The sequence below is a fragment of the Volvox carteri genome, assembly GCF_000143455.1.
Source record: "Volvox carteri f. nagariensis unplaced genomic scaffold VOLCAscaffold_80, whole genome shotgun sequence".
Lineage (NCBI taxonomy): Eukaryota > Viridiplantae > Chlorophyta > Chlorophyceae > Chlamydomonadales > Volvocaceae > Volvox > Volvox carteri.
The window spans coordinates 529,776-542,527 of NW_003307623.1; the positions used below are offsets into that span (position 1 = coordinate 529,776).

The 12,752-nt window shown below is 54.7% G+C and overlaps 2 protein-coding genes across 2 annotated transcripts in view; both read right to left on the bottom strand.

The window, feature by feature from the left end:
- The window catches only part of VOLCADRAFT_99000 (uncharacterized protein), a gene marked incomplete at both ends in the record, with an annotated part of 22,120 nt that extends 15,933 nt beyond the window's left edge, over positions 1-6,187 (bottom strand). The window contains 9 exons of the mRNA XM_002957822.1: positions 1,365-1,409; positions 1,620-2,127; positions 2,497-2,870; positions 3,323-3,439; positions 3,603-3,750; positions 3,914-3,966; positions 4,306-4,438; positions 5,298-5,389; positions 6,181-6,187. Of these exons, the coding sequence (XP_002957868.1) occupies positions 1,365-1,409; positions 1,620-2,127; positions 2,497-2,870; positions 3,323-3,439; positions 3,603-3,750; positions 3,914-3,966; positions 4,306-4,438; positions 5,298-5,389; positions 6,181-6,187 (1,477 nt within the window). The remainder of the gene's footprint in view (positions 1-1,364; positions 1,410-1,619; positions 2,128-2,496; positions 2,871-3,322; positions 3,440-3,602; positions 3,751-3,913; positions 3,967-4,305; positions 4,439-5,297; positions 5,390-6,180) is intronic.
- Positions 6,188-9,980: 3,793 nt separating this feature from the next.
- Positions 9,981-12,752, bottom strand: part of VOLCADRAFT_107842 (uncharacterized protein) — a gene marked incomplete at its 3' end in the record, with an annotated part of 5,318 nt that continues 2,546 nt past the window's right edge. Inside the window, exons 6-10 of the mRNA XM_002957823.1 lie at positions 12,437-12,508; positions 11,855-11,926; positions 11,060-11,242; positions 10,363-10,618; positions 9,981-10,123 (exon numbers count right to left, since the gene is read on the bottom strand). Coding sequence (XP_002957869.1) covers positions 9,981-10,123; positions 10,363-10,618; positions 11,060-11,242; positions 11,855-11,926; positions 12,437-12,508 — 726 coding nt within the window. The remainder of the gene's footprint in view (positions 10,124-10,362; positions 10,619-11,059; positions 11,243-11,854; positions 11,927-12,436; positions 12,509-12,752) is intronic.

Genomic DNA, 12,752 nt, shown 5'->3' on the forward strand with positions numbered 1-12,752 from the left:
GCGGCGAGGCGCCCAACCCGAGCGCTCGCAGTGCCAAGCGGGCTCAGACACAGCGCATCCGCAAGGGCATGAGCGACGGTGCATGGCGGGACAAGCAGAAGGAAAATCCCCACAGATGGCAGATTGCCTGGGCCGCCAGGTATCCCTGGGCCCAGCCTGTGCATGCTGACGTGGACGCCGGAGAAGTGCACGATAAAGTGCGCTGCATCCCCTGCACGTTGATGAAGAAGAGCGACTACCGACCTCTTGGTCTATGAGGGGAGTTGTAACTTATCGGGGGGGGTCTGGGGGGGGCGTAGCCCCCCCCAGCGCCCCACTCTTAAGGAATACATAACGGCGACGCTAGCAACTTTGTTACTTAGGTTGGAATAAATTGAGACCCCCCCTAAATGAAAAAAAAATCACTGGAAGGAGGACGGGGTGAAGATCAAGTACATTAAAGAAAACCCGCCTAAAACCCTAAAACCCTAAAATACTCTCTCTCAAACATGCATGCATGTGACCCAAATCAGCGGGCAGGTAGACACTTAGTGGGATGAGTGGAATCCAGATGAAGCAAACAGGGATAAACCCCCAAAACCCCAAGCAAATCCTGTGGCTTAACGCAGTGCAAGACATAGGCCCCAGGTAGGTCACTCGAAGCTCGCTTCGAGGCGAGCGAGACAGAGAATATTGTTTTGTGGCAGTAGACCCCCCCGACCGAACATATTTGCCAGAGGTTAAGGCCTGACTTCTGCTCCTGGCCGACCAGGGTTCAAATCCGCCTGCCGGCTCCTCGTGTGTTTGAGGAGTGTTGAAATGAGAGGTGGCCCCCCATCATATGGACGATGTAGGACGTGATAAATCAACTTGCGAGCTGACCAGGAACTAAGTTGATGCGCCGTTGATCCGCTATATTTGGTTGGATGCTGGTGGTGAGTTGCCGAACCCAACGAATACATTCTGAAGTCGGATGGGGTGACGGATTAGAGTGCCCCTCTAGCAGGGGAGAGCAGGGACTGCCCGGGAAAGGGGCCGCTGGCGAAGTTAACCACCCTGTAACAACATACATATTTGCCACCCCGGAATCCCCAGGACACAGAGCCAAGGGTACGTGTGTATAGAAACACAACCAGAAAGCTGAGCGGACATCTGGGCGGCACCAGCAACTTATACAAGGTCGCGTTCGTCATTCCTTCACACCTGCCAACTGCCAGCCATGGGGCTTTCTGGGTATGGGAGACATCTCTGTTTCCACACATGCTCACGTAATGGGGTCCTGGCGTTGGAATCTCACCTCCGCCACCCCCCTGGCAGCGTGTGCACATTACTGTGCTGACAAAGGGAGCTATGGGCGGCTGGCGGCTCAGCGCCAGCACACGCACCTGTCGCCACTAACGTGACCTCTTGTCCGCCGCATGCTCCGAAACCTGTACGACATATGGCACAGCCGCAGCACACGGATATTTGCATACACATAAGCAGACACACACACGGATTGTTCTTGAGGGCACAAGGCTGACCCCTGACCCGGAGCCATGTGGTGATTTTGTTCCTTCTAACCTCCATACATATACACACGCACATGCACTCACTCACATACATAGACATGGATCTCCCTGCCTCCTTTCCCCCCTCACCCGGCGCATGGGCCCTCTTCGCATCCATGCTGCCAAGAGGACCGGACGCTTTCAGGGAGGTCCGTCTCGAGTTCCGATGCAGCGGACTCGACACTGCCCCTGTCGTACTGCCACCGCCACCGCCGCCAACCTTGTTCCCAAGCGCTGCCATGCGACGGCGCGTTGCATGCTCTCCGCCGCCGCCGCCGCCGCCCGCCGAACCTCGTGTCTCTGGTGCCTCGTCTGCATCCGATATATCGACAGAAAGCCGCCCAGAGGAAGAAACCGCGCGGGCCGCCGCCGCCGCCGCCGCCGCCGCCATCCAGCCTCGTGAACCCCGCGTGTCGCCACCGCCGCCGCCACCATCGGCGACGCCGGCTGCCATGCCGTACACTGATAACAGCCGCAGTACTCTCCCCGAACGAAGCAGTGGTACGGCGAAGCACAGAGTGCAGGCGGCCGCGGCGGCGGCGGTGACGACGCCAACGGCGGCGAGCGCGCCGCCAAAGACCGCTGGCCTGATGCCCCCCTTGAGCGCAGCAGGAACCCGGGGCCGTCGGGCAATAATAGGTCCTCACCACATACATACCGACATACAAACATGTGGAAGTTGCTGTATCGGTGGCCTTTCTCCACTTACTTATTGCAACACAGATCCAACAAATAACTACTGGGGGGCTGAGACTGCCGGAGAGATCAAGACATGAGATTCCCTTCCTGATGTTATCGCTGTGTTCGACTGGATGTGAGGTTACAAGCACCTTAAAAATTGCAAATAACATGGCGCACCAGACGCGGTTCTGAGCCGCGCGCGTGTGTGTGTATTAAGTATGTATGTATATTGGGCGGGGGAGAAGTGCTTCGGGAATTGAAGTCAAGAAATGGAATCGGCTCTTACCCCGCCCTTATCGTCTGACGGCACCTCATCCTCCGATGTGCCGTTCGCTCGGCATGTCGCCCGAAGCACCTTCCCGCTGGTGCTGCCAACGGCACCGCCAGCGCCGCTGACGTCAGCCCATCTCAGTGTCGGCGGCACCGAAGCCGCCGCCAAGTCCCCCGGTAAACCCACGCAAACACACGACTGGTAGAGCCAAAATCCAGGGGACGATAGAAAAAGTGTGGCCGAGGAAACGGCGGCAGCGGAACCTACGGCCGCTGCCGCCGCCGCCGCCGTTGGCTGCTGCGACGGCGGCGGCGGCTGCGGCTGCTGGGAAAGGAGGGCATCGAGCCACGACGGCGCCGCCATCGCCACAGCCGCCACCGTGGCGGCGGCTGCAGAGGTGGTGGAATGGTTGCGGTAGGCGTAGCGCGCACAGGCGTAGGTGGCTCCAGGTGGCAGGATGTCTGTATGTATGTATGTGTTTGATGTGTGTACAGGGGTTGTGTTCACAAAGGAGATGTTAGCGGCCTGCTATCACCGTTTAGGGAAGAACAGCAACAACAACAACACCGGGGAAATCTCACCCACCTACCTTCACATACGTACATATATATGTACATATAGACATCGGCATAAAAAACCATATATTTTATGTAGATATATGTATATGTTCATATACATACATATATATACATACATATATAAACGTATGTATATATGTGTATATACATATATGTACATACATTGAGAGAGACGCATACAGACATATGGACATTCGTACACCCGTGGGCGTTAAATTTCAGAAGAAACCCCTTCCATCCTTTCCTCCAGAAGAGCAGCCCACCTTCAGCCCCCCTGTCCCGCCGGCCACCTCGATTACTATACATAATTATTATGAGGTACAGGGTAACACCCGATTCTGGCGAATTCTTTGTATCTGTATGTCTATTTGTATGTCTATCTGTGTGTGTGTGTGTTTCGTGTGCATATCCACGTACGCGTCTTCATGCCCCCCCTGATTTTGAACCTGGACATGCCCTCGGCAACATTTACCCTCACCTCACCCCCACCTCCTCAACTCAGGTGGCCCCTACCACCCGCCCGCCCACCCCGATGTGCCGTACCGGTTCCACCAGACTCAACCGCCCCCAACGCCGCAAAGGCATATCCAGAAGGCAGCCCGCAGGCGGCATCCGCGGCGCTGCTACTGCCGCCAAGTACAGGTCTCGCGACGGCGATGTCGCAGGTTAGAGACGTGTTACGCGTGTCAACCTGCGAGTACATAAGTAGGTGGTTGGTTGGTTAGTTGGTTTGATTGGGGGTTAGGCTGTTGGACGCGCGGTGCAGAGCAGTGGAACAGAAACAGCGAGCGGCCCCCGGGGCAGCTCGACCTCATGCTGCTGTCCTCCGTTTTTTCCACAACCCCCCAACATACCAAGATAAGGTTGTCGGCCTCCAGTACGGCACGTGGCAAAGCGCCGTATAGACCTGCAATTGGCCATCAGGCGCGGCAGCAGCACAACCAAACTGAATCTCTGTGTGTGTATGTGTGTGTATGTATGTGTGTGTATGTATGTGTGTGTATGTGTGTGTATGTGTGTGTATGTGTGTGTATGTGTGTGTATGTGTGTGTATGTGTGTGTATGTGTGTGTATGTGTGTGTATGTGTGTGTATGTGTGTGTATGTGTGTGTATGTGTGTGTGTATGTGTGTGTGTATGTGTGTGTGTGTGCAGCAGGAGAGATGGTTCGTTCGCTCGTTCCTTCGTTATCTTCCTCACACATCCCACAGCATGTACTGCCCCCAACTGCTAACCAACTGTCTCACCAGGGTTGTCCGCTAGCAGTACGACCTGCAGTTGCAACCGCTCCAGGGCGGCCTTGGGCAGCTCGCCCACCAGGTTGAACCCCCCCAGAGCTATCCCCATGATGTCACCCTCTCTCTGGCAGGGAAGTACGAGCTGTGCGTGGGGGGAATGGGCGGGAAACGGGGGAGAGGGAGAGGTTCAAGAGTGTGTATGTGCATGTGTATGTGTGTAGCTGGAGGGATGGGATGGGTGGGTTGGGCGGCTTGGATGAGACAGTTTGCAGACGTATCAGTAGCAGCAGCATGATCCAGGGGAAAATCAAGAGCAGCATTAGCATTTGCATTAGCAGCGGTGTAGAGCATTATCACCATTTCTAATGGTGGTAGTTGTGGTGGTTGTCATGGTCGTTGTCGTGATGGTTATGTTGGTTGTGTTGGAGGTTCCAACGTCGGCTGTCATAGAGATTCCGGAGGCTTCTGAATCAGAGATTTTCGTACCGTCGTATGTATCACACATTCTTCGGGATGGGAGGGTCCCACCGGGGGCCCGGGGTGGGGAAATCGGGACGTAAGGTTGGGAATGTTTGCGAGACGATAAGTCGGACATCTGCCGCCACGTTCTGCACACACCATTGCTAAGGCGTAGAAATCTGGATAGTTCGGTTAGTCCAAATTATTTTTCTTTTCTCGAGGGATAGGAAAATATAGTTTTTTCCTAGAGTGTTTTTATAATATCCATGTATTTCCGAGAGCCTTCGGCTGCCCCTTGCGCCCCCGGCTCGTATGGGCCCGTTGCACCCTTTGGAGGGTAACGCGTCCTCCAGGAGTTGTTAGTTAACACACGCAAAGAACGGAGCATGAGCTCCCAGGAACAAGAAACATGGCGGCCACACAAAATCCGCAGACCCCCTAAGGCCTCTCATATTGCGATAGAGGGATAGCTAGCTATTTCTCCCTCTAGAATTCCGCACAATTCCATAGCCTCGTCTTTACAACAGCTCTGGACATCCCACCTGGGCATCGGAGGGTACGGCATCCCGGTACGGCGAGGTCATGTACGACAGGCTGTACGACGCGGATGAGTTGTACTTGCAGCAGCTGACCCCTGTGACGGCCGTGTGTGGGTTTCCGAAAGGGCCCCAGTGCATCCGCAGGGTGCAATACTGGTCAACGCGCGGTCAAAGGCCGGGGGAATGTACGACGTGAAAGAGGTGGTGATGACGTCTACTTGTTAGTGCGGCTGCAGCTTCTGCAACTGCGGCTGCTACTGCTGTGGCTCCTGCTACTGCCGCGGCTTGCGAAACTGCGGCTGCTACATTTGCGGCTTCTGTGACTGCTGTTGCTGCTTCTGCAACTGCAGGAGCTATAGCTGCGTCTGCTGTGGATGCTGCAGCAGCGGTAAGTTTTGCTGTTCAAAATGTGGAGAGGGGTTTTGACTGTCCTGTGACGGAGCTGGCTACAGGATGGGGCGTGTTTCTTCTCTGCTTCTGGAAGGGGTTGGTAGAGTCGCGGCTATGGGCCGAGGGGGCTGATGATGGGCCCTGTCAGGTTAGCGATTTAAGTGTGGTGTAGACGAACATGATGATCAGCACATCGCATGGATATACAGCTCACCATGCTGAAAAGTATAAGCTTAATTTTCTAAAATGTTTAGCTTTTGCGTCAAGTTATGGTTTCGTGCTGACCTGACCAGTCGCATGGGTTCGCCGATGCGCCCCATTGGTTCGCGGCATTCCAGGTTGGTCCGCCGGTTTGAGACCAGAGCTGCATCAAGTAGAGCCTGCAATTAAATTTGGTGTATGCCGCTGTGAGCCGTAAAGCCGTAAATCTTGGACGTCTGTACTTGGTCAGCAATGTGGCTGGTTACTGCGCAGTTAAGGCTTTTCAGTGCCGCACCTTGCATAGATGTCTGAGGCGTTCAAGGCATAACAGTATCTTTTAAGCAGCCACAATATGCAGAAGACGATGCCACTGGGAGACCTCATCCCCTTCCGTGTTAAAGTATGCCTTATAATTACCTAACACTGTGCAGTAGATATCAGGAAGATTTCACTTTGCGTGTACGTCATGATAATGAGAAACAACTCGCAAGCTGTCAACTACTGCAAATAAGGCATTTCCACGGAAACGTTACATATTGTAAGAAAGGAGGATTAACGCCATTTTGGCAGAAAGTAATGAAGAACAACGAGCAGCCACAAGCGCATATCCCTTATGGACATCCAGATAACTGTGATAAGCTATGATTCTGGCTGCGAGGTGCCATACGTCCCTTCTGTACGATCGCCGCATCTCCCTGGAAGGTTTTATGCCCTACAATTGCTTCCAGAAGGTTTCAGTCTTTAACTTGTAATTTCGTTCCTGCCTTTCGAACGCGACTGGGGGAAAGCCAATCCACGTCAACTTAGCAAGCAAATGACATGGATGGGACTAAGGGATTGGGTCCAACAGAGAACTTATCATAGCTGCATCTGGGCACAGCTCCAAGTGGGATGGACTCCGTCCAATAATACCGCCTTTCTCTTTGCAATTCAGATGGGATTTCGGTGCGAGGTCATCGGTACAAATACTGTTCCTAAAAGAACATTGATAGTAGATACATTTACCAGAGCCCAAACAACTGGCAAAGTTGCGCTTTACATGTGCAACCGTTTGTAACGTCTTCTTACCAAATGTACTGCCTATCTTGTCCGGCGCCTGCGGTTTCCTCATCTTAAATTCACCAAAAAATCTCTATGTTTTTTGAACACGTGAGTTAGAGATGGGAGGCCTCTGGCAGAGCTGGCGGGGTCAAACGCGTGTTGCGGCCTTAAGTCCCCAGAACAAGCGAACGGCACAGGATAACGTACAAGGTGTCGATCTGCGTAAATAAAAGCAATATAATTTTATTTCAATATAGCATAAACAAATTATTTGAACTGCTCCCATGTATAGACCTATGCCTGCATCCCCTGCAACAGATTTTCTTAGGGCCGGGGACCTGCCGGCGCGGCTTTCCGCCGTAAACGGGGACCTTGCGAACTCCCCGTAAGAATGTCTAAAGTTTGGGAATATAAAACTGCTGCATATTTTTAATCAGGGGAGCTCTACATAATACCACCATTAGGCCGCATACCTCCAGTACAAAGGAGTCATGCACCGCGGACTCGTAGCGCACCTATAAGCAGAGGCAAACGCCACCAATGCTTTCTACACGCTTTACATAGCTCCATGTGAACTCCCACTTCTTTGATGTAGCCTTTATTGCAAATGAAGTACATAGACAATCCCTTCGCGACGTTTTTCAAGAGCAAAGAGGTCACAGCGACACCGACTAGGAAGAGAGAACGCAAAGCTTTTAGCCTGCAGAAAGCGGGCTAAAACCTGCAAAAAAATATCTGCAAGGCCTTGAAGAAGATATCCCAGAAGCCTTAGAAGGATGGCCGGCTGGGACCCTCAACTCATGGCCATGTTGTGGTGATGCAAAGTCCTCGCGAGCTGGAAAATGCCACCTATCGCTGCGGCAGCAGGTGGCAGCGATGACGACATCCCAGGATTGGCCATCGGCCAATGGCGCCATCGGCCAATGGCGCCATCGGCCAATGGCGCGCGCTTGGCTATAACTTTATTTAGGTTTAAGAAGTATGTGGTCAAGTTTTGGGGTCGAGGGGATGACTTTGGGCTGTAAGGTATTTGGCTTCCCTGCTGTGCCGGTATGGCCTGTAACAGACTCAAGGCTGAATCCATGGGCTCGGGCGAAGTTGGACTTTCGACGCGCACGCTTGGCTGTTTAACATCAATAGCCAATGGACAGTGCCAAGTTCAGGGCCTCACACTAATGTCAGTCCTGTCCACACCCCGGGTGTACCACACTTATTGTGTGTGTGTGTCTGTGTCTGTGTGTCTGTCTGTGTGTGTATCTGTGTGTCTGTGTGTGTGTGTGTGTGTGTGTACATGGTTGGGAGTCCGTGACCCCATACCTGTAAAACTACCCATACGAGCCGAAGGCCCAAGGGCAATTTCTATACGCCTAAAAGCCACGGAGGACGCTTATTTAGGAGAGACCTGATTCCGACGGCCCCTAAGAAAATCTGTTGCAGAGGATGCCTGCATAGCTTGCGTGCCTCTCCGGCTGTAGACGATCAGACGGGCCGCTGACAGCGTAGAGCGAACATGGGCAGACGAACATTACGTTGCGGTCGCGTTTGACACGGCGGCAGGAGAAGTACGGCGCGAGGGCGATGATCCGATGCACAGCTCCGGTTATCCCAACCCTAATACTTAGGGTTGCTGTACCCTGTCGCGTCATACGACTGTAGCATCGAACAAAACACGTGCGTACGACAGACGGTAAAATGAACGTGACGCTAAAATGTCATGGCAACCCCTAGGGCGTTACAAATAAGTAGAGCTAATTACTTCTCCTTTGATTTCTATGTGTAATTCAGACATCGGCAAACGCTTCGGGTCGTACAGAAAGGCCCGAAAACAGGAATACAGTTCCCGAAGCCTGCCGGCTTGCAGAAATAGGTGGGTCGCCTTTCAACATTTTGCTGCTAAACGGCGTGTCGTCAGGCTGGACGATGAGGTGGTGATGAAGCTGATCGAGGAGCTGGGGGTGCAGCCCAAGTCGGGCCCGCCCCCCCCTCCCCCCTTTGACGGGAACTTGTAACTTGTAATCCATTTGACGCGGTCGTACGTTCGAGTCATGAGCTCCGCAGCTATTAGTACAATATACGATATGGATGCGGTACATATGCCGTACGCTTCGTACTTGAAACCTCCAGTTGCGGGGGTTACAATCTTTTTTCTCACCCAGTTTTCCCAGTTTTCCTGGTAAATTGGCAAAGTTGGAGACAGGACAACAAAAAAGCTATTGTACACAACGCCAAACAGGTGACCGGGCCTCCTGGAATAACTCCCTTCGCAAGTGTTGGCCACCTGGCCGACTCGACACGCATACATATCCATGGGCTTGTAATTACTGTGACGTCGAATATACATATATATACTCCCACAGGGCTGCGCTGTACCTCCTATCCGCCGTACAAGGGGGGAAAAGCTGCTCGCGGGAGGGGGGAGCGGGGGGGGAAGGGAGCTCCGCCATGTGAAACACACAGAGGCCCATTCCCCCCCCCCTCCCGCCCCGCCGGGGCTTCATGCGGTGATGGGTATACGTGGACGGGGGAGAGAGAGAAACAAAGAAAGGGGGGGAGAGAGGGCGCGCGGCAACGGAGTAACCAGTTACCTCCGCCACACCCCACGCACGCCGCCGGTGGGACCGCGTCGGCTAACCCATCTCCCCTTCTCCCCAGTGTTACGGTAAATCCCATCAGCTTGGGGAGGAGGGGTTGGAGTTCGTCGTACAATACACGCAAGTACGCGATCGCGGCGCGGCACGCACAGCAGTACAGCAAGTAGGAGACACACGCACAAACACACACATGCATACAGTGACATACAGACGCACATGGCCCAGTTTCACTCCCCATGCCCCCTGTAACACAATCAATGTCATCCCCACCTGCCCCCTTCTCCACCTCACCTCCCCCCACCTCCCCCCCACCACACACACAAAACACGTCACCCAGCTATCCCCCTCACCCAACCGGTAGGGTGTTGGGTGGGCGCGGAAGGCCTAACGAGACAGTGCAGAGCTAGCTGTGCTGTGCTGTGCTATGGTGTGGTATGCTGTGGTATGCTGTGGGGACACTCCCTTAGAAGAAGTCCGACTGGGCAAACAGGATGTGCTCGTACGCCACCCCCTTGGCACTGAGCTGCTTGGCCAGTGTGGAGGCCATGTCCCCAGGCAGCCCCGCCAGGAGGAAGGAGCAGCGGGAGGAGGAGCCGCCACATACACCTGCCGTACGGGTACGGAGGTGCGGAGCGTGTTTGGGGGGGGGGGAAACGGGGGGGGGAGGAGAAATCCGGGGACGGGGAATCAGGGCGGGGAAAAAACACCGAAGACGTGTCGACGAAAACACACCAGACGTACAGCACGGGAACCATAGAAAAGGCAGGCGTTTCGACACGGCGACCAAACGAGAGAGCATCTAGCCCGAGAAAAATGAGATGCAGAGTCCCATCGTACATCCGTACAACCGTACTTGCCTTCAAAACCGCCCTCCTGAGCGAATAAAGCCAACTGCAGGAGGTCCATACACCGCCCGTGATCTAAATCGCCGGAAGTGCCGTACACCGTCACACCACCACTGCTACTGCCGCTGCTGCTGACGTCGCCACCCTGTCCGCCAGGCGCCCCGTTACCGCCCGCACCGCCGCCACCTCCCCCATTGACAATCGCATCGTCGTCCACGTCAGCTGCTGGGTGTGTGTATAGGGGCCGCAACCGCATCTGTGTACGGACAGTGTACGGCACACGGATATGCCGTTGGAGGTTTGTCGATAGGTCGTTAGGTGGCGGCAAGGGGGCAGAAGAGGGCCCAGACGGGTGCGCGTGTGGGCGTGCGTGTGTGTGTGGGGAGGGGTAAATACACAAATCCGCATCCCATGTCACTCACAACGAGCTAAACCCTAAGACCGACCCTAAAACCCTAAAAACAACCTTAAGAATACCTAAAACGCCCACCTCCCCCTCCCCACATCCCCGCGTCTGGCGTTTCGTGTCTCTTCTTCTCTGCTCCTCCCCCTCCCCCCCACCCCCCAACCCCCCCCACACACGTCCCGGGGGCACCACCACAGTTAACGATGTTTTTTGCACGTATGTATGTCAGCATCGTTTCCTTAGGGTTTTGCACCATCGTAATCCCCCTTTTCCCCCCCTTTTCCCCCTCACCCCCGCTTCCCGCCAGCTATCCCACTCCGGTACGAACGCCGCCCGCCCTGGCGAGTGCGCCAAGTAGAGAGCCGTGAGGGAGTGGGAGGACGCGTGCGCCAGCACCGGCTGCCAGTTGAGAGCGGACCGGATGGCCGCCATACCCCGTGTGCCCATGGCGATGAGCACAAGGTTGCGACCCTCCTGGTGGGGGATTGGGGGGGATCGGGGTTTTTGGCTGTGTTTCGTGTTTCGTGTGTGTGTGTGTGGTGGTGGTGCGGGGAGGAGTCATCATATTCAAGAAGCTCGAAGCGGGGGGGGGGGTGAGAGGGAGGGACGAGGGGACAAAGATGAAAGGAGGGTAAAGGCGGCGGGGGAGATGGGGGGTTGGCAAATGGGGAGGAGGAGGAGGAGGAGGAGGTCGTCCACGCTTGGAGGTTCCAACACCCCACACCTGCATGTCGTACCACCGTCCGTCCTCCCCACCACCACACTACGCATATACATGAGTGTATATTTAATGTATGTATACATATACATATATATACATCACACATACTCACATATCTACATGTACATACATACACATATAGACGCCCTGCACTGGCCGTTGGGCCCCTCAGGTAGGGCTCCAGTTGTGAATGGGCCCCTCCAGAGTTACACCTTTGGGGGGTAACGCAACCCAAGGTGTTATACACACACATATATGTAAACACACACACAAAGAAGACACCCCCATGGACCGCCAACCCCCCAACCCCCAACCGCCAACCCCCCAACCCCCAACCGCCAACCCCCGGTACGTCGCTTCGCTACCTCCAGTGCGTGTGTGAGTCCGTTATAGCTGTCCAGGAGGGGCGAGAAGCCGCGACCAATGACCTGGGTTACCTGGGGGGTTAGGGGGGAGACGGGGGGAAAGCGGGGAGAGGAGGGGAGAGGAGGGGAGCACGGCGCGCGCGTGTGTGTGTGTATGCGTGCGCAGAGGTGCGGGCTGCGGAAACGCGTGCAGCTGAGTCAGGAGGGGGGAAGCAGGATGGGGGGTTTCTTGCCCGTGAGACGGGGCGGAGTTGAAACGAGGGGGTGCGGGGGAAATGTGTGTGTGTGTGTGTGTGTGTGTGTGTGTGTGTGCAAGAACTACAACCAACTGCCAACGCCGGGGTAAGGGGGAAAGGGGGGGTGCGGTCTGCCGGGTAATGTGTATTTGCTGCGGGTCCCCCGGGCTTGCCCCTAGCCCTTTACCCCATACATACATAATACATACATACATACATACATACATACGCACCGATTTTCCCCTCCTCCATACACACGCACACACGCACCCGGTCCGTCAACCAGTTAGTCACCCCCCCGTTAGTAACCGATTTTCCCCCCCTCCATCTCCCCCCCATCCCTCACCTCCACCTGGGCCCCGGGCCCCAAATCCGCCAGCGCCACCTCCTCCGAACCCCAGCTGCGCTCTACCACCACCTGGAAGCAGGGTGACAGACGGACAGACAGATGAACAGATAAAACAAAATTCAGCAAACACACAACACCGGAAAACAGTATGTAGATAAATAGATAGATAGATAAATAGATGGTCGTGGGTCCTAAACATTTAGTGGAGTAACACATTAACAAGATGATGACAGAAAGGACCTTCAGCCCCAAAGACAGAGTAGCAGGACGTGTCGTTATGTAAGTCTGTTCACCACACACCCCTAAAACTAAA